We start from the raw sequence: 27,209 nt of genomic DNA, 5'->3' as shown, positions 1-27,209 counted from the left end.
TCAGGCTGGGGCGGCTGCTGCTGCCAAGCTTGGGACGTGGGTGCGGGCAGTGGGCACCCGTGGAGGTAGGGGAGGCGAGAGCCTGAGGCTGAGCCTAAGAGGAGACTCAGGAGGGGGTTCCGTGGACGCAGCTGGCCCGGGATGGCGCTTGGCGCGGCCACCGTGGGGCACCCGGCAGGGCACACAGAGATGCTCCAGGGCCTGCCTCCCTCCCAGCGCACCGGCAGTCGGAGGGACTGGAGCTCCTGCCCCCCACAAGGTCCCACTGGCGAAGGCTTCTCCCCGAGAAGCTGGAGGGGGGGATCCCTGGTGGGTTTCTCCCAGTCGCCCTGGCCCAGCCTTCCTCTCTCCATCCCTCCCCCGCCAGCAGGGGCCGCTGTCCCACGGGCTGGGTCCCGATGGCGCCCGCGGCCGGGTCTCTTCGGAGGGCCTGGCGGCAGCCTCCTGGTGTAGGTGCCTCAATGGCCACCGCGTCCCCAGGAGGCCTCGCGTACGGGGGCGCAGGGCTGCGGGGAGGAGGCTGGCGGGCCCCTCGGGCGGCGGGAAGCCCGGGCTCAGCGGTTTCCTGGGCAACCAGCCTCCTCCGGCGCGGCCCAGGCGGCTCCAGGTGGCGGGAGGCGGCGGTTGGCGGGAAGGGCCGCGCGGGCACGGGGGCGGCGCCTCAGGTAGCAGTGCCAGGTGGCGCCCGTAGGCGGCGGGGCTCCCGGGGAGGCGCCTGTTCCCGCCCGCGCCAGGCCGGGCCTTTCCGAGCTTCCTTCTGGATTCCAGCGCGAAGCAGCCGCGGAAACTCCCCAGGCGGGAATCGCGGCTCCGGGAGCTCTGGGGCGCGGCGGGTCTCCGAGGGCGCAGGCTCTGGCGAGGCGACCGAGCCTCAAAATGCGGGCGCGAGCAGGCGGGCGGCGAGGACGGGCAACAGCAGCGGGAGCAGGGGCGGGGCGGAGGCCGAGGCCGCTGGGGACGAACGCGGGAGGTCAGGCCCGGAAGCTCGGGCCGCGGTGGCCGCCTGAGGCACCGACCCTAGTGGCGCGGGGCGGGGGGATCTCTCTGGACCGACCTCGCCCCAGCCTCCCCCTTTTCTATTCGATTGCAATGCTTCTTTCCCTTGCTGCCTTTATTTTCATTCCTTCCAAAATTACACCACATGCAGATTTCTGCCTGGCCTCAGATCCTCCCTGCACCGCTGCTTTGAGCGTTTACACTCATCACTCACGTCTGTCTGGGAGACTCGGCCGGGCTCCTGCCCTCCTGGACTGCAGTGTTCCGGGACACCCCACCTGGACTGCTGTGAACGGGGCCTCCACCCGGCTCCCCGGACCCGCAGCATCCCCACCCCCCAACTCCCTCAAGGTTCTGGGGTGAAGGGGTCTGAATGGCACCAGGGAGGCGGCAGGGCGGGCCTGTCCTACCTGCGCCCGAGCACTGCTGAGACAGCATCCCTTCCAGTGCCGCCACGTAGTCCAGCCCCAGCCAGTCGCGGTAGGTGGTTTTCTCCCCGACAGGCACCGCCCGGACTGTGGCATCCTTGAAAAGCAGGTCTTGGCCATGATAGTTGGAGGAGTCGAACATTTTGAACCCATTCTTATTGTAGTCGTCTCCAAACAGATCCTGAAAGCACCACAAGCAGACCTGCTTCTCACCTGGGCTCACACAGGGTCACCCACCCAGGTGCCGCTTGCTGCAAATTGCTTTACATACGGTGACCCAAAGAGCAAGTCATTTTAGGGCCCCACGACTCTGATTGGAAGTTGTAAGCTTGACAACTGATCCGCCTCTGTCACCCAAGGGGATGTGGGGACACAAGGTGCCACTGGAAGAGGATTCAGAAGCACCGCAGAGCTCCAGCTCCTGGATGCAGGACTGAGGCCGGAGACGTCCAGGAAGAAAGACCCAGAAATGAGGGATGGCGTGGGTGGGATTCCTGAGTGTTCTACTAGGCCTGCTCAGCATTTCTTGGCCTTTTCCATAAGGCCTTCTCACTCTAGCCTACAGATTTCCTTCCTACAAACCTAAACAATTTCGAGAGACTTGTGTTCTGCAACCACAGAATAGAATAACAGGTGATCTGGGCATGTCTTCACTGACCCTCCGCCCAGGGATGCTGCACTCCTCTCCTCCCTGCTCAGAATCACTGGAATGACCATTCTGCAGCTACAGCCCTAAAAGAGCTACTAAAGGCTGAGTGCTGTGACTCACGCCTGTAATCCCAGCACTTTGGGAGGCAGAGGAGGGCAGATCATGAGGTCAGGAGTTCGAGACTAGCCTGAACAACATGGTGAAACCCCATCTCTACTAAAAATACAAAAATTAGCCAGGCATGGTGGCACGTACCTGTAATCCCAGCTACTCAGGAGGCTGAGGCAGGAGAATCGCTTGAACCCAGGAGGCGGAGGTTGCAGGGAGCCAAGATCACACCACTGCACTCCAGCCTGGGCAACAGAGCGAGATTACATCTCACAAAAAAAAAAAAAAAAAGCTACTAAAAAGACCAGAAGTAGTAAGGGAAATTATGAATACAAATATAAATAAAGGACTTCTGGAGAACATGTATGAATGTCTACATCAAGTGTTAAGTACTGATCAAGGAGGAACAAAGGAATCAAGTGGTTCTCAGCCTTTTTGGAGGGGACTTGCAGATCTTCCTGAAGATCTGATGAAAGCTGTTAACCTTCTCCCCAGAAAAATGCATATCCACCCAGGATTCTTCTCCCACACTACTTCAGAGGACTTAGCAACCCTTTAGGGAAGCCCAGGGACACAGAGTAAAGCACTCCTGGGATAGAGGGGTTCTGTGGGGAAGATGAGAGGAACATGCATAATTTCAAAATGTTAAAGTTTAGGAACAGGCCTGACGAGCCAGTCAGCTCTGCAGTTCTGTGCTGCTGGTGGGTGTGGAGAAGGCAAGTTCAGCTCAAGTCACTTGGGGGAGGGGGAGTGGTTAGAAACCAGGGGCTCCATTGTCAGACAACCCGGGTTTAAATTCTAGGTGTATTTTGAAGGCACAGCCAATGGGATTTGCTGATGGATTGGATATAGAACATGAGAGGAAGACTGGAGTCAAAAATGACTCCTGAGGAAATGGAAAGGCTAAAGTTGCTCTTAACTAAAGAAGGGAAGGCTGAAGGAGGAACAGGAGTCCAACTCTGGACTTGATCCGTTTGAGATGCCTGTTAGAATCACAAGTAGAAATGTCAGGTATGTAGTTAAATATGCAAGTTTGGGGCTGAGGTTTGGACTAAACATGTAAATTTAGAAGCCATCGGTATATAGATGGGATTGGATGACATGGGATTGGATGAGATCAAGGGTCAGGTGTAGAGAGAAGAGGGCTGAGAACTGAATCCTAGGGCTAACAGGTCAGGAAGATGAGGAGGAATCAGCAAAGAAGACTGAGGAGTGGCGAGAGAGGTGAGAGGAGAGCCAGGCAGGGCTGGGGACCTGGGAGCCTGCCAGGGAAGGTGTTTACCGGAGGAGGTAGAGCTGTGGCCAGGACCGCTGAGAGGTCAAGTAAAATGAAGACTGAGAAATGGCCACGGGTTTTAGCAACATGGGTCACTGTGACCTTGACAAGAACAGCTTCAGGGCCCTATTGGAAACCTGTCTGGGGTAGTCGCCATCCTTAAGAAAGACCAGAGGAGAGGTCTGTAACTCCAGAGACCACTCTTTGGAGGAGTTTTGCTTTGAAAGGGAGCAGGATTACAGCTGCAAGAGGATGAATGTGAGACCAAGAGGCTAGTTTGTCCTTTAAGGATGGCGGAAATAACAGTATGTTTCATGTCGGTGAAAATGGTCCATCTGAGAAGGGAAAATCAGTGATGCAGGAGACAGAGGGGATAGTTTCCAGAGGGATGTCCTTGGGTAAGTGAAAAGCACAGGATTTTCCCCACGCTTCCTCGGTTTCTCTAGAGGTCTGTTCCAGGTAGACTGAGGCCTCCCAGGGGCTTAGCTTATCCCTGCTGCATACCCCTCAGTGAGGCAGCCCCACCCTGGCTCACCTGGGCCTTGTCCAGCAGTCCATACACAGTGAAGATGTTGGTGTCTGGCCGGACCATGACAGCATGGGGTGGTATCTGTGCCAGGTTGCAGGCTACAAACTGGGACACCTCTGCCCGGGCCCCATTGGGGCACAGCAGTTCATAGTCCTCAGATCTGAGCTCAGCAGACCAGGGCTCGGAATTGTGGCCTGAGGAGGTAAAACAGTGTATATGGAGATGTTCAGGGGAGTGGGGAGAAATGTAAAGAGAGGCTGCTATCCTGGGTCCCCCAAGTCCTTCACTACAGGGAGGTGGCAACATCTGGTCAGCATCCAACCCTCTCTGTTCTCCAAGTGCTCTGCTATATTGCCAGGGTGAGAGAACTCAGCTGTGTTAATGCCATTAGCAGAAGCTGCCATTAGCAGGGAGGAGGGAGAACCTACTATGTGACCAGCACTTTACAAGCATTGCTTGATCCTCACAACAGTAATGCTGGACAGGTGTTGTTGTCCCCATTTTACAGGTGAGGAAAGTGAGGCTGTTAGTCACTCCCAGGCAGAGAACCCCATCTATGTGTTACATCCTCAAGCCTGAGGGTGGGGTGGCTCTCTGAAGGTGGTGGGTGATTGCCCCTAAAGGCTGAAGTTCTCAAATGGAACAGGGTGTAGCATCACTTGTGGATGTAAAAGGCAGCTTCAGGGGCCCTTGCTTGCAAAGAATCTGCAAAGGTCTCAGACGGGGCTCAGAAATTTCCATGTTAAACCAGCATCCAGTGATTCTAAAGCAGGCGGTCCCAGGGCTTCCTGAGAAAATGCTGCCCTCAGAATCACATTTTTGTGTCTCTGAGCATTCACTTAGTATCCATCCTCCTCCCATTTCCAGGAAATCCAGATGGGCCTCAAGGAGAGCTTAAGATAAAAGGGAAAAGAGTGGGAGGTCTTGGGGGGTGGGTGACTCACTGCAAGGGAATCTTCCAAAGCCTCCCCAGCACCTGCCCTCCTCCCCTGACCCCATCCCAGACCACACTGCACAGGTCTGGGAGCAGGCAGGCCCACTGGGCTCATGCAGGAGCACACAGCTCCCTCCTCCTGGGGGAGGATTCAGGTGTTCTTGGTAGGAGGCTGGGCAGGGAAGCTGGGCTGTGGCAACAGGAAGGGTTCAGGGCCTGGAGCCCTCCCTAGCTCTGCTGGGGCAAATGGTTCTACCGCCTTGATGACTTCCACAGGAGGCAAGATCCAAGTGTTGAAATACTGATGTTTTTTGAGTTTTTTTCCCCTGCAAGTCTCGCTTCCCATTGTCCAATCCCCTCCCCACTGGGCCACAGTTGTGCCTTTCTGGGCTAAGTTTCTAGAAGGAGATTTGTTGGGAGCGAATGGAGAAGACTGAGCCTCCAGCCTTTGCAGTTTCAAAGCCTGGGGTGTAGGCAGGGTATGCAGAAAGTACAAGCCTTTGGTGTTGGAGGAAAACAGCCTCTAGTCTTCAAAACGGACACAGATTCCTTCACAGAGAACAAGAATAGGGGGAAGTGATGCTACGTTAGGCCCGCGTGCTACTATGGGTCCGTGTATGTATGGGGGTCCCAGAGCAGAGTGTTCCTGGGCTCTTTATCCCAGGTGGAGCCCGGGAAGGTGACTCCAGGAAGAAAACCGCCTGTGTGATGTTTCAGGTGTGCTCTGCCTCGGTGTGGCTTGGGGACTGCAGAGAGATTTCCTTGCATGAGGCAGTGATGTGCTCAGGAACACAGACCAGATACTGATTGAACTCATGACGCTGTGGAGAGGCTCATGCCACCCCCACCTCACACCTTGGCACTACATAAATACCCTCAGAAGGGGGTCTTTCCAAATGGACTGGGATTGAGTTTCTACCATTTCGGTGGATTAGGGACTTGAATTCCAGACCAGTGAAGACCGTCATGTGTCTGGCACCCCGGATGTGTGGTCTGAGGTCTGTTCTTACCCTGTGGGGTTCCCAGCTTCCCAGGGGGCTCGGTCTAGACTCAGTCTCTCTGAGCTGCTGCCTGGCCCAAACCCAGCACACCTGGTGTCTGGATTGTGCTGAGGATGGGGACAGTCCCCCCGACCTACCTTTAGCCCTGCTCTGGCCCTCACCTACCATTTGTGTTGTCAAAGACAGTCGTGTGCCTGACGAAGGCAACATCACCGGCATTCTCCACCAGGCACCTGCCACACAGAGGGCAGGGCAGGCGTTGGCAGGAGGGTCCCAACCTCTGCACATAGCCCCAGACCACCAGGCCACCCTAGTACCTGAAGGCGCCGCTGTAGCCGTAGTATCGCTCCTGGCTGTTGCCCACACACTTGTTGTGGCCCTGCTCATCCCCCACGCAAAGCGCACACAGTGAGGAAGGGTAGTTCTTAGGGTTGTTTACGGGCACGCAGCTGGCATTGAAGAACTCGCTCACCGCTGGGGTGGAGAGGAAGGGCAATGATGAGGGGCCAGCAGCGGAAAGTGTGGCAGGGAGATGGGTGGCCGCTCCCCCACAGATCTGCCCACCTGCCTGGGCCTACGCTGCAAGGCCACCTGTCTGCTCCGCCCCCCTCTTAGCTCTGAGTGGAGTGTCTCCTCCTGGAGGATCTCATCAAGGGGAAAATGCAGAGGTTGTCTAGATACAGGAACCCCATCACCAAACATCACCACCCAGCCTTCACTTGAATTCCCTCAGGGATAGGGAACTCACTACCTCACTATTTTGTTCCAATCAGAGCAACTGTCCAGCTGTCTGGGAGTGGGAGCCGCCAACCCTAGTGCCCTCCATGTGCTTGTCAGTGGTTAGAAAAAAAGTGCTGGTATGTTTTCTGAGTTGACAGCCAGGACAGAGGTGTGTGCCCGTCAGCCCAAGGATCTTGCCAGTTTCCATGGATGTTGTGTGATTTAATACACGGGAAGGGCTTCATGTACGGCATATGGTGGGGGCTTCTGTCCCCACCTTGTGGAGATACCTGGCACTTATGCAGATGCCTGGCCACCTTCCAACAAGGTCCCCTCCCTAACTAGTTGCCGGTCCCTAGCCAATCCCAGAGAAGGCTTCCCCAGTCTGCGTTCCTAAAAGGGGGGTACCTGTGAGGACGTCACAGTCCTTGGGCCTGATGAAGCCTCTGTGAATGAGGATGCCCACGGGGATATCCCAGCCCGCAGGGCTGCTGAAGCTGGCGTGGCAGGAGCGCTTGCCTCGAAGCTCATCTAAGGTGAAGGCGTGGGAGCTGTCCCGCTTCACCACAGCCACCACGAAGTATGAGTTGCTCCTGTCTTCCGCTGGGGAGAGAGGGACTCACGTGAGGGGTACCTCATCTGACAGCCCGGGCAAGTGCCTGTGGCGTCCTTCCTTCAAACCCTCTCCTTCCTGGCTCTTTGCCTGAGCTGTGCAGGCCAGAGTGCCCAGGCCTGAGGCTGGGGTGCTCCAGGAGCAGGCCCAGCGGGGCCCCCGCCTGCGTCCCTTGTGAGAAGCAGCCTCCCAGCTCCACTTTTCAGCTTTGTCTTCCTCTGGTCCCCAGCAGTCCTTACCCACAGGGACTTCTTTCTTTCCTTATACCAAGTGGTATTTTTCTCACTTCCTGGGAGGAAAGACGAGGCTGCAGAAGCATTTTCCCACAGCCCAGAGATTTCTCACACCCAAGTGGAAGGGACCCAGGCCTCTGAGGTCACCAGTAAGAAGACAGAGGCCAAATCCCCAGCCCAGGCCCCTGAGAAGGTGCGAATGAGCTGAGGGACTCTGAAGGGCTGCCTTCCATGGCTGGTTAGGGCCAGAAGAGGCTGAGGAACTCCAGTGGTCCAAGATGGCAAACCACAAGGCCTGCTCTCGTATGGCCTGGATTGTAAGCTAAGAATGTTTTTATATTTTGAAAGGGTTATTTAAAGAGAGACTGTCTGTCATCTGCAAAGCCTCAAGTATCTATCCTTTGATCCTTTACAGAAAGTTTGCCAACCCCTTAAAGACGTTTGTTGACTAGTTGGGGAAACTGAGGCCTGGGGCAGGAGGGGCAGGCCTGGTGACAGACAGCTTCTATCCCCAGGAGACAGCCATGGAGCTTTTGAAAATGGCTGAGGAGGACACATTTTTATATTTATAAAAATATCCCCACCTCCCGGCTGAGGCCGGGCAGCAGGCCCTGCACTCACAGGCATAGCGCTCCCCGGCCGCGGGAACCAGGCCATATGTCTTCCCCGCCGTGTAAATGTCCTCGCTACTCAGAGTCACAGCGTCGATGTGCCCAGCCTGAAGGGAACAGAAGAAGCAACTGGGCCGGGGTGGGCCCTGGATGGTTCTGGATGTTGGGGTCCTATGGAGGTGGCAGGGCCTGGCCTCTTGGGGTTTGTGGCCTCGGGCTTCCTTCCCCTGGGGAACCTGGGTAGGAAATACCCCATCCTGGTGGTCTGCCCCTTCCTCTCATTATGAAGTTGCCTGGCCAGGAGGCGTGCCTGAAGGACCAAGGGCGGACACACCCACGCAGCACTCCTGCGTGTGGCTACCCAGGGTGCCCTGTGTCCCTGCTCTGAGCAAAGCAAGCCAGTCCCTCTCCTGATGCTCAGTGTGGGCCTCCCTGTGCACTGCCAGTCCCCAGCACCTGGCCAAGGGCCGCACACCTTGTGGTGCAATGCCTGTCTGTTAAACGCGTGAACAGATGGAAGAATGACCCAGATCTGAAAAGATGGCAGTCTCAGGGCCCGGGGGAGGCTCCAGGGTTGAGGGATAGAGCTCTGCCTGCAGAGGCAGCAGGAGGGGCCCAGGGCCTTCTTCCCAGGAGCTTCCTGGGGCCCTCCAGGTCACCTGCACTCACCCCACTTGTCCATTCGGAAGCCCCAGGACCCCACCAAGGGGCTAACTGGTAATGAAGCCATAGTAGTGTGATTAACCTCAAGGGAAGGGGGTGACAGTGAGGGAGAGTGGGGAACATCTGTGGCCCAGGAGGGTGTCCCACACCGTTCCTGAAGAGGCATGAAGTGATGGTGATGGAATAACAGGCAGCAGGAGGGTGCGCCTCTAAGGGCCCTTTTCCCACCTCCCAGACCTCCTCCGACTGTGCTGTCGGGCAGGACACAGACCCTACACCACAGCCCAGGGCCCTCTGGCTGACGGCCCCTTCCCTGGGTAACTGGCAGGGCAGGAATGGGTGTAGAGCCACACTGGACACCTCTCTGAGAACCTTAGAAGCTAGAACTGAGGGTCTTTGAGCCCTTTGCTGGGGTTCTGAGGAGCCCCTGAAGTCTCTTCTCTTCCCGCAGGCCCCTGGGCAGCTCCCGGCCCTGTGTGAGCTCAGATTGAGAGGAGGCTGTCACTCAGAGGGGCTGAAAGCTCCCTCCTGCACCTCTTCCTGCTCTGGGGCTCTTGGAACAACAAGGCAGGCTGCTTGGCACTGGGAAATAAAGACCCCCCACTAAGCCCTTTCCTCAGTGCCAGCAGAGACTTCTCTGTCAGCATCACACACACTTGCGCTCAGCTCTGCACAAGGACAGGCTTCCATCGGCCCCTGGGGAAGCTCCCGGAACACCCCCACCTCAGGCCTGGGCACTCCTTGGCATGAGGCTGGGGCGTTCTCCACTCCCAAGATCCAGAAGTGTGGAGGTAGAGCTGTGGCCTGGCTCAGGCCAAGTGGTGTGGGGAAGCCCATTCAGTACATCCTGGCTGGTGGCCATGGGAAAGTTACTTTCCCAGCCTCTGTCTCCCCAGTTCCAGACCCAAAAGTGGGGCTGTTGTAAGGATTACATGAGATGACCCACACAGTGGCCTTCACTGCATGGGGCACACAGAAGTGTCAGCTTGCACAATGGTCATTATCATATTGTCATAGGCCTGGTCACCCTGTATTCCTGCCCAGTCTCCTCTCTGTGGCCTTCCAGTCAGTGTGGTTCCCTGACCTGAGCAAGGTTGGCACCGCTGAGGGATTATCGCCTGTGCTTGGGGACCCCCTGAACAGGCCCCGCCTACTTGCTCTGAAAACAGAAACTGGGGGATGTGGGCACCCAGGGGCTGACAGCTAGGGCTCTGGCCCGAGGCTGGACATCGTGACCACGGCAGTCCTCCTCCCTGACTACAGGGCCTCTGGGGCCTCCTCTGCATCTGGCCTCAGTCTCCAGGCAAAGAAGCAAACGAGGAAAGAGCTGAACGGGCGCTAGAGATCAGGCCAGTGTTTCTAGCTGCAGATGGTGAGCTATTCATGGGGGCCAAATCGATTTCATGGGTCATGACAAGTGTCAGGAACAAAAAGGATTAGAATAGAATACGATAGAAAATAGCGGGTACTGTTTGTGTCCTATCTCTGTATATACCGGATATACATTTTTTCATTTATTTATATCCGAAAGAAAAGTTTAGCTGGGAGCAGTGGTTCATGCCTGTAATTCTGGCGCTTTGGGAGGCCGAGGCAGGTGGATCACCTGGGTCAGGAGTTCAAGACCAGCCTGGCTAACATGGGGAAACTCTGTTTCTACTAAAAATAAAAAAATTAGCCAGGCATGGTAGCATGTACCTGTAATCCCAGCTACTCAGGAGGCTGAGGCAGGAGAATCGCTTGAACCCGGGAGGCAGAGGTTGCAGTGAGCCGAGATTGTGTCATTGCACTCCAGCCTGGGCAACAAGAATAAAACTCCATCTCAAAACAAACAAAAAAAGTTTTTGTGTACTAGATTGTGATTGGTATAAAATATATTTCCGAGTGCATGGTGTTGTCAAAAATATTGACCTTCCCTATGAAAATACCAATGAAATTCTTTACAGAATTAGCAAAAACAATCCTAAACTTTGTATGGAACCACAAAAGACCCTGAATAGCCAAAGCAATCCTAAGCAAAAAGAACAAAGATAGAGGCCTAGAAACTGACACACAGACCAATGATACAGAATAGAAAACCCAGAAATTAACCCACATTTTTATAGCCAGCTAATTTTTGATAAAGTTTCCAAGAGCACTCATTGGGAAAAGAGCGATCTCTTCTTCAAGGGATGCTGCTGGGAAGGCTGAATGTCCAAGGGCCGAATAAACTGGGTCCCCACCCCTCACCCTACACAGGGATCAACTCAAAATGGACCAGGGCCCTAAATGTAGGGCCCAAGAGAATAAAACTGCTGAAGAGAATGTAGGCAAAGCACTTCAGGACATTGGTCTGGGAAAAGATTTTCTGAAAAGACCTTGAAGGCACAGGCAACAAAAGCAATAATAAACAAATGGAATTATATCAAACAAAAAAGTTTCTGCACAGCGAAGAAAACAATAGAGTGAAATGACGACAACCTCTGGGGGAAATGAGAAAAAATATTTGCAAACTACTCATCCGACAGGGGATTAATATCCAGAATATACAGGCAACAGAAACGTCTCAACAGCAGAAACCATCCAACTTAAAAATGGGCAAATGACAGGATCCCACGTTTCTCAAAAGACAAAAAGCCAGCAGGCATCACTAATCATCAGGGAAATGCAAATCAAAGCCACAATGAGGTATCAGCTCATCCCAGTTAGGGTGTCTGTTATCAAAAAGATAAAAAATAACAAATGCTAGTGAGGATGCAGAGTAAAGGAAACTCTTACACACTGTTGGTGGGAACGTAAACCCGTACAGCCACTATGGAAAACAGCATGGACATCCCTCCACAAACTACAAATCAATCTGTTTAATACCATATGGTCCAGCAATCCCACCACTGGGAATTTGTCCAAAGGAAAGGAAATCAGCCTATGGAAAGGGATGTCTGCACCCCCGTGTTCATCGCAGCACTGGTCACAATAGCGAGGACATGGAATCAACTCAGGCGTCCAACAACAGAGGGATGGATAAAGAAAATGTGGTATACACGCACCATGGAATACTATTTAGCCATAAAAAAGAATGAAATCCTGTCACTGGCAGCAACATGGATGGAACTGGAGGACATTGTGTTATGTGCAATAGGCCAGGCACAGAAAGTTAAACACCATATGTGGAAGCTAAAAAAAGTTGATCTCAGCCAGGTGCGGTGGCTCACACCTGTAATCCCAGCACTTTGGGAGGCTGAGGTGGGTGGATTATGAGGTCAGAAGTTCGAGACCAGCCTAGCCAACAGAGTAAAACCCATCTCTACTAAAAATACAAAAATTAGCCGGGCATGGTGGCGCATGCCTGTAATCCCAGCTACTTGGGAGGCTGAGGCAGGAGAATTGCTTGAAATCAGGAGGCGGAGGTTGCAGTGAGCTGAGATCTCACCACTGCACTCCAGCCTAGGTGACAGAGTGAGACTCCTGCTCAAAAAAAAAAAAAAAATGTTGGCCGGGCACTGTGGCTCATGCCTGTAATCCCAGCACTTTGGGAGGCCGAGGCGGGTGGATCACGAGGTCAAGAGATCGAGACCATCCTGGTCAACATGGTGAAACCCCGTCTCTACTGAAAATACAAAAAATTAGCTGGGCGTGGTGGCACGTGCCTGTCATCCCAGCTACTCAGGAGGCTGAGGCAGGAGAATTGCCTGAACCTGGGAGGCGGAGGTTGCGGTGAGCCGAGATCGCGCCATTGCACTCCAGCCTGGGTAACAAGAGCGAAACTCCGTCTCAAAAAAAAAAAAAAAAAAAAAAAAATGTTGATCTCATAGAAGTGAAAAGTAAAACAGAGGATACTGGGATACTGGAGACTGGGAAGGGTGGGGGAAGGGAGAAATAGGGAGAGATTTTTTTTTTTTTTTTTTTTTTTGGAGACAGAGTCTTACTCTGTCACTCAGGCTGGAATACAATGGCATGATCTTGGCTCACTGTAACCTCCGCCTCCTGGGTCCAAGCGAGTCTCCTGCCTCAGCCTCCCGAGTAGCTGGCATTACAGGCATGTGCCACCATGCCCAGCTATTTTTTTGTACTTTTAGTAGAAATGGGGTTTCACCACATTGGCCAGGCTGGTCTTGAACTTCTGACCTCAAGTGATCCACCTGCCTTGGCCTCCCAAAGTGCTGGGATTACCGGCGTGAACCACCGTGCCTGGCCGGGAGAGATGTGTTAAAGATACAAAATAAGAGCTAGGAGGAGTAAGTTCCAGTGTTCTGTAGCACTGTAGGATGACTAGAGTTAACCATAATACACAGTTTCAAATAGGTCGGAAGATATTGCATTTTCTCAACACAGAGAAATGAGCAATGTTTGAGATGACTGTATGTTAATTATTATTCTGCTCTGATCACCATGTATTCTATGTATCAAAACATCACTATGTATCTCATGAATATGCACAATTATTATTTGTCTATTTAGAAAAATTAGGAAAAGAGAAAAAAAGCTGAACAAGAATCCATACCCACCCTCTATTGTACAAGGGAAAGCTGAGATTTAGAAAGGGGAGGGGGCTTGCCTCAGTCTCCAGGGTGTCAGTGCCCAGCTGGGCCAGCACTCCTTCTGCTCCCCGCCCACCTGCTCAGCAAGGAGCTCCCAGGCTCCCCAGGGGACATACCCCTATCTGCCTGTTCCCTGGAGTGGGGTGCTGGTCCCTCCGGGTCGTTCCTCCCCGCCTTCCTCCCAAGTCTGGGGGTTTGTTGCAGGAGACAGTCTTCTCTTCCCCAGGCAGCAGGGAGTGTGGGTAGGAAGAACTACCCAGGCACTGCCACCACCTGCCCACCTGGCCCACGCTGCCCCTCCCTGGGCGGGTGAGACCCCCACCTGGATCTGCTCCATGCAGTGCTGGGGGGACTCAGCTGACACGCACTGGATCTCCGGCCTGAGCTGCCGCCGGCTGAAGGCCACAGCCATGTCTCCACACTTCTGGATCTCGGGAGTGGAGAGCACACACCAGCGCAGGTAGGGGGGCAGCCCTGGTGTGGGGCAAGCCAGCAGTCACTGCCAGGCCAGTACCGCCAGGGAAGAGCTTGGAGTCAGACCCAAGGGAAATTCTGGGCCTTTCTCCTGTCAGCTGTGTGGCTGGGATAAGTTATTTAACCATCAGATCCTGCTTCCTCATACAGAAAAGGGGCAACTGTACCTCTTACCCCGGGCCGGGAGGCCTGAGGAAGACCATGGCTGTCACGTATCTAACTCAGTGTCTGGCACCCATTTCCCTGGCTATAGGTGGAAGATACAGGGGATGCGGGCTAAAGGCGAGAAGCTGACTTGTAGACTATTGCAATAGTCCAGGCAGAAGACAACGCCTGAGCCAGGGCTGTGGCCATGGGGTGGAGACGGGGAGTAGCAGTGAGAGGTTGAAGAAGAACTCACAGGACACCAGGGGAGACCCTTCTCGAGACAGATTCTGATGGCCTGAATCCCACCCCGCTGTGGCCAGGTGGGGCTTCTGAAACAGGCCATGCAGCTGAAGAGATGCTTCTTCCCCAAAGCCCCAGAGGCAGACAGATTGAGATGACAGGTTCCCGCAGAGGCTGAGAGGCACATCCCAGACCTCCCTGGTGAGCATCTTCCCCCGGCCACTTTCCCAGAGAGCCTCGCCATGCCCACGGTCAAGCTGGGCTGGAGCTGGCGGCAGTCAGGACAGGTGGACTTACGGTTGGGGTCACAGAGCAGACCCTTCATGGCGTGCAGGTACTCATGGCCAAGCCACGCCTCGTAGGTCTGCGTGGCGATGGGCACAAGCTCGGAGGTGGAGTCCTTGAACAGCAGATTCTTCTGGCCATAGGCCTCAGAGCTGAACATCTGGAAGCTGCTGCCCTCGTGGCTGAACAGACGCTGTGTGTCAAGGGGTGGGGTACAGGGTGGTGAGGGTGCTGACAGGCCACATCCTTTCCTCCCATTTCAGCCACCATCTCCTTTTTCCCTGACCTCAGACCAGGCGCCCACTCTGAGGGCCAGGGGAGGCCTCCCTCCCTCTCCTGCAGCACCTCCCCGGATCCGCCGTCCCCTTCCCCTGGGCCCTGCCAGTTCTGGTCTGTGCTGAGTTCATTCGGCATCATCACATTCAGCTGTTTGGACACATGACTGTGGCCAGGGGTGGGAGGGTCCTGAGGACACGCCATGGGGCTGGCAATAGCAGCCTGGATGGGGCAAAACTGAGCCTGGGGCAGCAGCAGTCAGAAATATATGGCTGTCTAAGCAGTGGTTTTAGCAAAACCTTATTCACCACATTTAGTTAATGGTGTGCTTTGAAAGGCATTGGTTTTGTCACTTTTGCTCATATGTTCTGGTTTTGGCTCTTAGAGACACAAGTACCAGGAGCTTCCTTTGAGGGTGCCTAAGTCTCTGGGTCCCCCTTTCGTGGCCAGCCCTCCTCCCGGTCAGCCAGAGCAGTTGGTTCCTTACTCTGACCTGACCCGAGGCTGGGCTCCATCCCAAGGACAGTCTCTGGGTCCTGCCCCTCCTGGTCCCACCCTGATGAGCAACCACAAGGCCCGGCACCACGCAGGAAGCTGTGTGGGGGGACCAGGGGACCCTGAGCCCACCTGGCCTTCGTTGAGCAGCCGGAAGATGAGGCCCCCATCTGTGTCAGCCCGCACCACCACGGCGTGAGCAGGCACACGGGCCAGGTGGCACTGCCTCCACTCAGTGACGTCGGCCCAGCTGCCATCCCGGCACAGCAGCTTGAAGTCCTGTGACAGCAGGGCCTGGCCCCAGGAGGGCAGCGTCTTCCCTGGGAAGAAGGAAGCCTGGGCTGAGCCAGCTCCTAAAGGGGTTGTGGTGGGTGGCGGGGAAGGCCCAGGAGAGGAATTCTGGGGGATGGCTGGGTGTCGTGGACATGAGAACCCAGCACTCAGAAGGTGGCAGAGCTTAGTGGCCGCACCCAACTCCAGGTATCTGCGCAGACTCTATCTCGTTCCTCCCATTTTCTAGCTCTCACCAATTTCTATTGCTAAAACGGATTGGAGGTATCTGACAGTAATGCAATACTTAGAAATAGGACTATCTATTCAAGATAAAATGAGTAAGAAAATAAGAAAGGCTTTGGATGAGAGAGACAAATGTACCAAGAGTCTAGGATGGCTCAAGGCTGCCATGGGGCAATACATTTGGCTCTGAGCAGCGGGCACGGGTCAGGGCTCAGGGAGCAGGGGCCATGGTGCAAACACGCCCCTACAGAAGGGGAACTCCCTAACTCCAACTATTCATATTTCGACGGATTTCTTTCAAGTCCTTTTTCTATTTTATTTCCTGTCTTTTGACCACTTTTAACCTGGTTAAGGACATAGCTGACAGGCAATTCTCATCCTACTTGGTAGAGAATTTTTCCACAGTATTGGAAACTTTCCATAAACTCACTTATTTCTCAACAGAAAAGAAAATTTGAAAGAGTAACTATTAACACCAAATAGGGATACTGAGAAGATGAATATTAAGGACTATAATTAAACCACAGATGGTCCTACGTAACAATATTTTTATGACTTTAAATTAAGACAAGGAGGAAAAAAACCTCTACAAGGAAATAGGCAGGGAAAAGATAATTTGCATGGTCATGAAAGCTTTCACTGCAAAGCTATTATCAAACAAAACCCAAAACCCACAACAGAGTAATAGTTTGGAAAAACCCCATAAAGGTCATTTTTAATGGCCACATGGTAGTTCACAGCACTCTTCATTATTCAGTGCAGCTCTCCCCACGCTTCCCAATTTTCCTCTGTTTTTAAGCTGCTGCAAAACCCTTGGTTAGATCTCTGGGGTATCATTTGCCTTCACACAGACAAATGCATCATTTAGGTACTTCCATCAGCCACTCCCACCTCTCATCCGCCAAGAACAATGACAGTCACTTATGCCAATTCTACTCCTTTGCTCTTATCAATCTTTTTGTGTGAAGTTGATTAAAAATTACTTCCTTAGATTTCCTCAGATTACCATCAAAACTTTGAGGCCAGGTGCAATGGCTCACCTGACAGGACACCATGGCTCCCAGCACTTTGGGAGGCCAAGGTGGTCAGATCACGAGGTCAGAAGTTCAAGACCAGCCTGGCCAGCATAGTGAAACCCTGTTTCTACTAAAAATACAAAACAACAACAACAACAACAACAAAATAGCCGGGCGTGGTGGCGGGCGCCTGTAGTCCCAGCTACTCGGGAGGCGGAGGCAGGAGAATCACTTGAACCTGGGAGGTGGAGGTTGCAGTGAGCCGAGATAGCGCCACTGCACTCCAGCCTCCAGACAGAGTGAGACTCTATCTCATTAAAAAAAAAAAAAAAAAAACTTTGAAAAAGCTTCCAGATGCATGCCTGTAATCCCAGCTACTCAGGAGGCTGAGATGAGAGGATCAGTTGAGGCAGGGGGTTTGAGACCAGCCTGGGCAACAAAGTGAGATCCCATCTTAAAAAAACCCCAAGTTTGAAAAAGCTGATTTATATCCCTACCCTTTGCCCATCTTCCAATTCTCCTTTGTCTGACTCGTCTTGGGGCCTGTGAACAGAGGAGCGCCCAGCACTAGCACACATCATCCTACATGCTTTGGTGTGTGCAGGTTACTTGTTTTCCTCCTTCTCAGATCTGGTCCATGTTTGCCTTCATGAGGGACCACGTGATGGACTTTCTGATTTAAAAGGCAATGATTAATAACAGCGAAAAATGACAATGACTTTTTTTTAAAGCCAATCATCAGACATTCTGGCAGAGGCAAAACTGCAGACAGAACAGTCTGCTTGCTGCTTGCGGGCAGGTGGCGGGCGTATAACCAACAGGCGTCTGAGGAACTTCTGGGCTGAAGGGTCTGCAAGAGCTTGACCGTGGTGGTGGTTATACAACCGTATGTATTTGGCAAAACTCACAGAACTATACTTCAAAAGGAACAAATTTTGCTGCATGTAAATTATATCTCAATTTAAAAAAAGAAACAATCTTCAGGCAAATCTAAATTGAGGGACATTCTATAAAATGACTGGCCTGTTGCTTCAAAATGCCAATGTCATAAAAAACAAAGACTGAGAAATTGTTCCAAGATAAAGGAAACTCGAGAGATCTAACATCGGAAGCCATGTGTGATGAGAGTGTAGGTTCTGGTCGGAAAAAAAGGCTGTGGAGGACAGAACTGGGACAGTTAGTGAATCTGCAATATCGACTGTAGATTAGATAACAGGATTGTACCAAAGTTGCATCTCCTGATTTTGATTACTGTGGCTAGGTATACATCTCCTTGTCTCAGGAGACACATACTGAAGTATTCAAGGGGTATGACATAGGCAAATGTGCTCTCAGATGGGTCAGAACACACACACACACATACATACACACACATACACACATACATACACACACACATATACATACACACACACATACATACACACACATACACACATACATGCACACATACATACACACACATACACACATACACACATACATACATATACACACATACACACACATACACACACACATACACACACATACACACACATACACACATACACACACACATACACACACATACACACACATACACACACATACATACACACACATACACACATACATACACACACATACACACATACATACACACACATACATACACACACACATACTTACACATCGAATATGGAAAAATGCTAATTAGTTAGAATTTGAGTGAAGAATAGATGGGAGTTCTTTGAATTATTCTTGTAACTTTTCCAAAGCTCAATTCTTTCAAAATTAAAAAAACTTAAATGACGATGACATGATGGCTCAATATATAACACCAACCTATATCTTAAGCCAGACCTTCTCAGGGATGAGGGACTGATTCTCCAGGCAAGAGCAGAAAAATGCCAGGAAGGGCTGGTAGGGGAGATCCAGTGCAGGGGTTTGCAAATTCTTTAAAAAATCAGACCCCCGTCTTCAGAGGGAAACTGAACTCAATGCCATATTCAAATCAGAGCAGAGCAGAGCTGCCCACTGGCCCCCTTCTCCTGCCCTGTCAGCAGTGGGCAGTCCGTTGTCCATTGGTGAGACTGGCCTCTGCTCTTTTGCAGCTGGGAGTGCTGAGGTTCAGAGATGGTGGAAGAGACTCAGAGCAGCACTGAACTAGGGCATTTGATCCCAACTCTGCCATCTAGGGGTCCTGCCCCAGGCAGGCCTGGCCTGACACCCACTCCTTCGGCCCATGCCCCTCCCTGCCCTACTCACCATCAGTGTTCTCCAGTACCGTGCTGTGCTTCACAAACGCCACGTCCCCTGCCCCTTCTGCCAGGCACCTGCAGAGGAGAAGCTGTGAGCCTGGATGGGGCTGAGCCCCTGGCCCCTGGCCGTCTTCCACCTCTGGAGGCCTGGCTTGGGCAGTAAGGGGTGGCCATGGTGGGCATGGGTTTTCCAGTCATGCGGTCTGGGTTCCAGCTCCCTGGCTGGTTGGCTGTGTGGCTTTGTTAAATTGTGGCCCCTTCCTAGCCCCTATCACCTGTAAAGTGGGGGTGGGAAAGCAGCTCCCGTAGGGCTGCCCTGAGGATGAGACATTCTTTATAATCCAGTATAGACCCTCTACAGCCTAGCTCGGGCCTGTATGGAGCAGGTACTCCCATGGCAGCTGCTATTATATCAACAGCCTTGACTCTCAGGGGGTTGGTTTTGTATATGTTTGTTTTCGTTGTTTTGTTTTTAGAGATAGGGTCTCACTGTGTTGCCCAGGCTGGAGTGCAGTGGCGCAATCACAGCTCACTGCAGCTTTGACCTCTTTGGCTCAAGTGATCATCCTGCCTCTGCCTCCAAAGTAGGTGGGACGACAGGTGTGTACCAACATGCTGGGCTGATTTTCAGGGTGTTTTGAAGCGCATTCTGCTCTGAGGCAGGGGATTGTACTAGAAGACCTTTTCATGCCATACCACAGAATCCCGAGTGGGAACGACCATTGACTTTTACATGCTCTCTTGATGGCACTGCCCAGTGTTGGAGGCAGGTTGGCTCTGGGCAAAGGGGCTGCTTGGGTCCCCACACACTGAAAATACGCAGGGATTAGAGCAGTTCAGGGAGGGGTGACATCAGGAGAGGGCTCTGAGGCTCCAGAAGAGTCAGAGAGAAGGGGCGCATGCCAAGGGCATGGGGCAGTGGAGGGGCAAGGATCTTCCACTCAGAGGTGCTGAGGACTGTTTTTCTCTCTAAGCCAAACACTGCATCCACTCAGATCACATCTGGAGTGTGGGGCACCAGCAGGCTTCCCCGCTGCAGGTGGAAATGTGAGGTAGCCAGAGGGGCCCGAGATGCTTCCTTTCCAGTCCTGGGGAGCACGTTTCCTCCTCTGCAGGCAGATGGAATTGGACCACGAGCTGGTAAAGACTCCCTTCTGTATCCACGAAAGGATTACCCAAAGTGCCAGCCTCAACCAGTGGCAGAGACAGCCGGTCCCCAAGTGTCAAGACACACTCCCCCACCCCCTCTCCCTGCTGGTCTGAGAATGGGGACGTGGGAGTGGCCAAAAGGCTCTTTTTTCCATTTTCTTCTCTCTGAGCCCTCACTACACTAAATATACCAAACATGTTGATTTTATGAGCAAATCCAGTTTGGCATATTCCAGCTGGATGTTTTTAAACTAACCAGGGCACAGAACTATATAAAGGGTGCTTTGATGAGATGCAGCCAGCCCCGCCACTTCCCCTTCCAGGGCCCTCTCTGGGCAAAGGTGTTTTTCCCCAGCATCTGTGGCCTTAAGCGCCTCCGCCTGCGGGACTCAGTTCCTCCCTGCCTGCCGCCCCTCCCCGCCCCCAACTTCCACTCACCGGAAGGCCCCGCTGTAGTCATAGTATCGCTCCAGGGGGCTCTTGTCACACACACCTTCCCCAGAGCTGTCTCCCCTGCAGAGGCGACACAGGGACTCAGAGTAACCGGTCTCTCCTGCCCCAGGGACGCAGCTGCCCCCAAAATAGTTGCTGACAGCTGTGGGAAGGAGGTAGAGAGATGACTTAGCAGAACTTTCTTCAGAGCAAGCCAAGCCCCCAGGGTCAGCAGGGGGCCTGGGCCCTGCAGGGTCTCATCTGGACTCTGCTGAGAACAGTTCCATTTTCTAGCTTCAGTCTGAGCAAAACTGGGCAGCTGGACCCGACCAGTAACTCTCAAAGCAGGTCCACCAAGGCAGCAGTGAGCATTGGAGAGTGTTACTTAAAAGTGGCTTGGAGGAATAAAAATTACTCGTAAATGACCACTCAGCGTAACTAAGTAACAACTAGATGCTATTCTCATTGCAGGTTCACTTCCAAATCAGCGAAGTGTGATTAATGACAGAGGGGAGGCTGGGCATGGTGGCTCACGCCTATAATTCCAGCACTTTGGGAGGCCAAGGCGGGTGGATCACCTGAGGTCAGGAGTTTAAGACCAGCCTGGCCAACATAGCGAAACCCCGTCTCTACTAAAAATACAAAAATTAGCCAGGCGTGGTGGTGCACTCCTATAATCCCAGCTACTTGGGAGGCTGAGGCAGGAGAATAGCTTGAACCCAGGAGGCAGAAGTTGCAGTGAGCTGAGATCACGCCATTGCACTCCAGCCTGAGGGACAGAGCTAGACTCTGTCTCAAAAAAAAACAAAACACAGAGGGGAAATGAAGAATTACTTAAGGAGGATCATTCATTGAAAGACAACACTTCTTCCAGCACACAGAGGGAGGCAACGCAGCAGTGGCCGGCCTCATAGAGAACGAGGCCAGGGTCTGCTGTCCTGCATGGTTCTTCAGGCCCTGCCAGCACCAAAACTCACAAATATTTATCCTGTGCTGCGCCAGGAAGCCCTCCTGCCGGCATCTGAGCCAGTTGGGCCACGCTCATCACCAGCCAGATTGAGCTTTTCCAGAGTAAGCCCTCTTCCTGGTCTTTCTGTGTCCTCCCAGAGGAGTGGATATTTAATAAATATGCCGAGTGCCTGACAAGCCACCCACACCTGGCCACCAGCTGAGAGGGTGAGGCTTCCAGGCTTTTGGGGGTGGTGTGGGTTTACAAGGCTGGTTGGGCTGATGAGCCACTTGGGAGCTTTCTGGGTGCAATTCAGTGCCTTGCTTGGGTCCTGAAAAAATAGCATTTCTGGTCCTGTAAAGCTGAGGACACGCTTCTAGACACAGCGGCCTGTGCCGGGTTTATGCCGGTGGAAGGCGCTCCTTGGAGGTTCACTGCCTCCCATTCATGGGTTGGGCCTGTGCCTGGCTACGTCGTGTGGGACACCACGATGGGTGAGCAACAATTGTGCCCCACAGGGGCCAAGCAAGCAGGAAGTCAAGTGGTGGCGCACAGGGCTGGCGGCAGAGTGGCGGAGTGGGGAGGCCCGGAGGAGGGGGTGGCTGCGCCTTCCAGGGATGAAGGATGCAGTGAGGTCAGAGGGAGGCTACCCAATGAAGGGACAAGCATGGGCCGAGGAAAGGAGAGGGGAGGCCTGGGGACCCTCCTGCCCAGCCCAAAGCCCTCACCTTTCAGTACGTCGCAGCCCATCACTGAGAGGCGGCCACTCTCCACCAGGTAGCCCACGGGCACATTCCAGCCCACTGTCCGATTGATGCCTGTGTGGCAGGACTTCACGCCTTTCAGGGTGTCGATGGTCACATGGGAGCTCCTCTTGACCACAGCCACGGCACAATAGGAGGTACCAACCTCTAGGAGAGGAGGGGAGCCAGTGAGGGCAGCAGGGAGAAGCCTCAGGGAGGCTGCACCAGCACCCTGCCCGGGATGGCTGTGGGAGCATGTGTGCAAGGAGCATGGGTGTGCATGTGGATGTATGCATAGCGCTCTAGTTACAAGAGAGCAAGTGGGCTTAATCCACACGCGTGCGAGACCCTGCCCTCCAGCCTCTTGAGGTAGATACAGCCCTGAGATGTTGATGTATTCATTGATTCCCACTTTTCCTTCTCAAGCAGCTGGTGCTTAGCTGGGTCCTCATTTGCTCACATCAGGGGAGTTCTTTAGCTGGACAGAAGGCAGAAGAAGCCAGCAAGTCTTCGCTTTCCAAAAGCGAAGTTCCCCCAGAACTTGGAGGGTTTGAGGGAACGGTGTCAGGGTCATGGGAAGAAGAGTGGCTGGGAGGAGCAGGGGAGGGGCTTCCCCGATGAGGAGAGGCAATTTCCTGGTGCTGAGGGGGTTGGAGGAGAGTGAGACAGAGGCAGAGACAACTAGCAGTGTGGTCCCCAGTCACTGATGACCCTGAATGGCTGCAAGGTGCGTGTGGTGGGGCAGGGCTCTGCAGCCTTGCAAAACATTCCCCCGTGCCAAGGTGGTTCCAAGGGCCATTCAGGCAAAACACAGATGACTCAGTTACGGTAACTGAGGACCAGAGGGCCTCCCATCACATGAGCGTGCACACACACAGGCATGCACGCTGCACAAACTGCCCCGTGGTGTGGGAGGCCATGATCAGAATGAAGTTGAGTTCTAGAACATGAAGCCAGTGTTACTTCTTGCACACCAGGCTTTGGCTCCAGCCAACCTAAGTAGCTTTGTCTGGTACCATCCTCCGACTCACCACCCTCTGTTTCTTTGCAATTCCTTGAATTGCCTGAGATGGTTGCGGGGCTCAGCTTACCCATCGCCTCCCCAGAGCACCGTCCTGCCTGCTCTGTTTCCGCGGGTTTTCCTGCAGCCCTCGTTTTCTCTGTCCTGCCCTTCCCTTTTGCTCACAGCACCCACCACATGCTTCACTGTATCGTTTTGGTTTGTTTGTTTACTCTGCTGTGTGAGGGCAGGAAGGAGGTCTCTGTTCACTGCTCCATGGTCCTGAGCAGCGGGTAGCAGGTGCTCGGTACAGGTGTGGAGTTAATTAAAGAGGAAGAGCTGCATGGGGCCCGGGAGGCAGGGCTGTTTCTGGCTGACTGGTATGCAGGATTGGACTGTGCCATGTGGCATTTGACAATCACTAATTCAACAAGGAACCAGCCAGTGCCTTCTCCAAGCGAGATGCTGTGTGGAGTTGCAGAGGGTAGACACAGGGGAGGACCGGCCCTCCTCAGGGGACTAACGTGACTGAGCAGGCAGAGGCTTGCAGAGGCCATGGGGGTACAGGAAAGAGAGGTTCTGCTCAAGGGTGGGAGGGGCTCAGGGAGCACCTCGGAGGAGGTGACAGTCGCTCCGGCCAAGCAGGGGTGGTGGGGGAGACACAGGAGCAGGCTGAGCTGGGGCAGGTCGTGTGTGTGATGTGGGGACTGGGCCAAGGAACTCACACTTTCCAGCATGTACCACATGTCAGGTGGACACACGGCCTGGCTCATCTAATCCGTGTGACAGGGCAGCTGTTATTATCCCCATTTTACAGCCCGGGAAGTGAGGTTGTCCAGGGTGACAGAGGTCATGGGAAGGGGAAGCGCTGGGTCTGTTGCGCTGTGCAGTTCCCAGGCAGCACCTCCCGACCCGGAGCCGTGCTTCCGACACGGAGGCCCTAAGCATGCAGGTGGCCCGGCCTCAAGGACGCCTTGTTCACCTGAGGCAGTTACATGAAGAGCACCAGGCCCAGCGCTGCACCAGGCACAGGGGAGCCCTCGGTAAGAACCGAGTGAGCAAAGGCTGGGGGTGCTGCTGGGCTCCCTGAGGGAAGAGCAGACGTGGGTCAGCTCTTCATGTCCCTGGAGCTCCTGCCCCTGGGGAATTTGAGAGACTTAGGGTGCCCTCAGGGCGTTCGTCTGGCTGGGACTCCAGGACTGCTATGTGGACAGGGCTGCAGGGTCAGGCCTGGACCAGCAAGGGCAGCCGGGAGGGCGGACTTCCGGCGCAGGCCTTCCTCCGCCCTCGCTGCTCCTCCTACCTCGATCGTACACCTCGCCCACCACGGGCTTCAGGCCATGCTCCTTTCCGGCCTCATAGATGGCTCCTCCATCCAGAGTGATGGCGTCAGCCTCCTGGGCCTGCAAGGAAATGCTGCTCAGCCAAACCTGTCCCAGCCAGCACACTCAGCAGGGAACTCGGGACACCTACCAGACGGCCTAGGGCCCCACCCTGAGCCCTGAGGGCTGTGCTGTCCTCATCTGGCCCAGGAGCCCAACCAGGGCCCAAGGCTCTCCCCGTTTCCCAGGCCAAGGATTCACCTTGCTTTCCTAGTAATGTTATTTAAAAAATATTAATCATTGACTTCGCAGGACTCAGATATCATATTTAAAAAATGAAATAGTAGAAAACAGCACGCAGTGAAGTGTGAGTCTCCCTCGCTTTCTCTCCCCTGCCCCCACGTCTACTGCTACCCTGGGTTTTCTAGCTTTTTTCCTCTAAGACGGTCTATGTGTGGGGTTTCTGCCCTCACGTGGAGTCTGACCCCCAGCCTTGGCCCTGTGTGGGCCTATGACTGGATCAGGTCTTGGGGACATAGTGGGGGCAGAGCTGGGCTGAAAACCCAGCTTTCTGTGCGCCTGCCCCAGAGGCACGCCCGTCTTTTGTGGTGCCTCTGAAGATTGTCAGTGTCATTTAGCAGGTCTCCTGCTTCTCAGAGCTGCTTTCCTACCCCATACTCACACACCTGGGAGTCCAGCCCCTGCTCCTCCTTCCCCAGAAACCACACAAGCCCCCTTCTGGAAAGCCCCATGGCAAAGTGAGCAAGTAGCCACCTGGGGCCACTGAGGGGTCACTACCATCTGGGGGCCCCTTGGCAGGGGCCTTGTGGAAGAGAAGCCTCTCACACACGTTTCCTTGCCGGCGCCCCTCTGAGCAGCGGCACTCCTGAGGCTCCCACCTCCTGGGCCCGGCCGGAGACAAGCTGGCCTTGTTGCTGGGGAGACTTGGGAGATCCTATCGGCTGGGCCTGGCAGGGCGAGGTCAGCCCCTTTCCCGGTGAATGAGGCTGTTATGTGCTCCCTCCTGAGTCAGAGCCCTTCTGTCTGGCAGGGCGGAAGGGAGAGGACTCACCGCGATGAGCTGGATGCAGTGGTTGGCCGAGGTGCCCTGGATGCAGAGGAGGGAGGGCTGGATGCCCGCTTCCCTGAAGGCCTTGCTCATGTCGCTGCACTTCTGCTGCTCTGGGTCCGAGATAGTGCACCACCGCACCTCCATGCCACCGAGCACTGCGGGCAGGGGACTGTGAGGCCTGGCTCCCCTGCCAGGCCCAGCCCCGGCCCACCATGGAGGGGGGCTCCAGCAGCTCTGTGTGGGCCCATCGGCCTGGAGAGCCAGTCCTCTAGAGCAGCCCTGCCCTCCCACAGGGAGGCACCAGGCACAGAGACTGGGAAACGGCTGGTATTCCTGTGCACAGGGCCTCTCTGACCAGGGGCATGGCTGCTGGCAAGTGGAATGGCTCAGAACCAGGCCGTTTACAGAGGAGCGGGAGGGTCTACAGGTTGCTTCTCAGCTTCCCCCACCTGGCGGGAGCACTGGCTGGGGAGCCTCGGCAGGCTCCGGAAATGGAAGCTCCTTCCCCTCTGCAGGCCTCCCAGAGAGGGTGCCTGTGTGGGTTCTGTCACTCAGCAGTGTCCCTGGGCCTTCCTTATGAACTGGGTCATGAAAATGAGGTAAGGGGGCTGTGGGTGGGCTACTCTCCACGAGCCCTGCACCCTCAGGGAGCATCTGCGATTGTGCTGGCTGCAAACCCACCATTGGAGGGCACAGTGCCAGGCCCTACCAAGGGAAGGCGGCAGACAGAGGGGAAGCTGAGGAACCATCAGGGTGGGTTCAAGTTCCTGCCCTCCAGCTGGTAACTTTAGGTAACTTATTTGCCTCCGAGCCTGCTTCATCTTCTGAGAAAGCAGATAAACCCACCCTCTGTGTTGAAAGTAAACCCATGTAGAGAGCCCGAGACACACGGACCCTCAGTGGGATTTTGCTTGTGCCTCAGGATCTGAGCTGGTCAGAGTCCCCGAGAGCTCCCAGGCTAGGGGCCCAGGGGTAGGGGTGCTGAGTCCCTTGGGGTTGATGACTTTCAGGCCTGAGCTCCTCTGCCATTCACCCCGCCCCAGCCAGCACTGCCAGAGGCCTGTGCTGGAGAGAAACGGATGACTCCCCACTCCCGAAAACCAGGTCACCCCCTCCTCTCCCCACTCCCAGCAGCACCCTAGAAAGTCGAACTGCCCTTCCCTCCCCAGCGCTCCAAGGCCCCTACCACCCAGGCGGGAAACTGCAAAGTTCAGTGGCTTCATTGTTTGCATTGATGAGTACGTCGCGTCGCCGGTAGCCACATCGGTGCTGTGACCTCCATCCCCTCAGCGGACGCCGCCCGCGATCCCTGCAAGCCGCTCCCCGAGGTCCTGTCTCCCGTCCCACCATCCTGGGCCCCCACTCCCTGAGGCGCCGACACGACGGGACTCAGCCTCCGTCCCACCTCCATTCCGGCAGCAAGCCCTCCCAGGCAGTCTCCCGCGCCCCTCCTGGTCAGTCCCTCTGAATCTTCTCCTGCGGGGACTCGGGAGAAAGAGCTGCTTTGGCACCGCAGTGTCCCTGGGTTCCCGCGACCATCAGGAGGGGCCACCCTCTGGGACCTCCTCTCCACAC

At 54.4% G+C, this 27,209-nt stretch overlaps 1 protein-coding gene across 1 annotated transcript; it reads right to left on the bottom strand.

The window, feature by feature from the left end:
* MELTF (melanotransferrin) lies at nt 1-26,902 on the bottom strand. The gene is made up of 17 exons (XM_012435022.2): nt 26,821-26,902; nt 25,635-25,789; nt 24,544-24,643; nt 22,226-22,408; nt 20,555-20,711; nt 18,975-19,042; nt 15,325-15,512; nt 14,434-14,614; nt 13,598-13,749; nt 8,109-8,205; nt 7,050-7,244; nt 6,239-6,395; nt 6,087-6,154; nt 3,993-4,180; nt 1,407-1,605; nt 881-951; nt 1-819 (listed from the first exon to the last, which is right to left on the bottom strand). Exons 1-17 carry the CDS (start codon nt 26,864-26,866, stop codon nt 1-3), a joined length of 3,024 nt encoding a protein of 1,007 aa, XP_012290445.2. The 5' UTR covers nt 26,867-26,902.
* Nucleotides 26,903-27,209: the final 307 nt, after the last annotated feature.

Source organism: Aotus nancymaae, unplaced genomic scaffold (assembly GCF_030222135.1).
Source record: "Aotus nancymaae isolate 86718 unplaced genomic scaffold, 86718_ANA_hifiasm-v0.15.2.pri h1tg000067l, whole genome shotgun sequence".
Classification (NCBI taxonomy): Eukaryota; Metazoa; Chordata; class Mammalia; order Primates; family Aotidae; genus Aotus; species Aotus nancymaae.
The sequence above is the reverse complement of the archived record's forward strand: the minus strand, read 5'-3'. Positions and strand labels throughout refer to the sequence as shown.

Excerpts from the sequence above, each read along its gene's own strand:
- MELTF (XM_012435022.2), bottom strand. The coding sequence starts at position 26,866 with ATGCAAACAATGAAGCCACTGAACTTTGCAGTTTCCCGCCTGGGTG. Across the intron at positions 25,790-26,820 it reads TGCAGTTTCCCGCCTGGGTG|TGCTCGGTGGCATGGAGGTG; the intron begins GTAGGGGCCTTG and ends CCCTGCCCGCAG. Across the intron at positions 952-1,406 it reads TCAGCAGTGCTCGGGCGCAG|CGGCCTCGGCCTCCGCCCCG; the intron begins GTAGGACAGGCC and ends GTTCGTCCCCAG.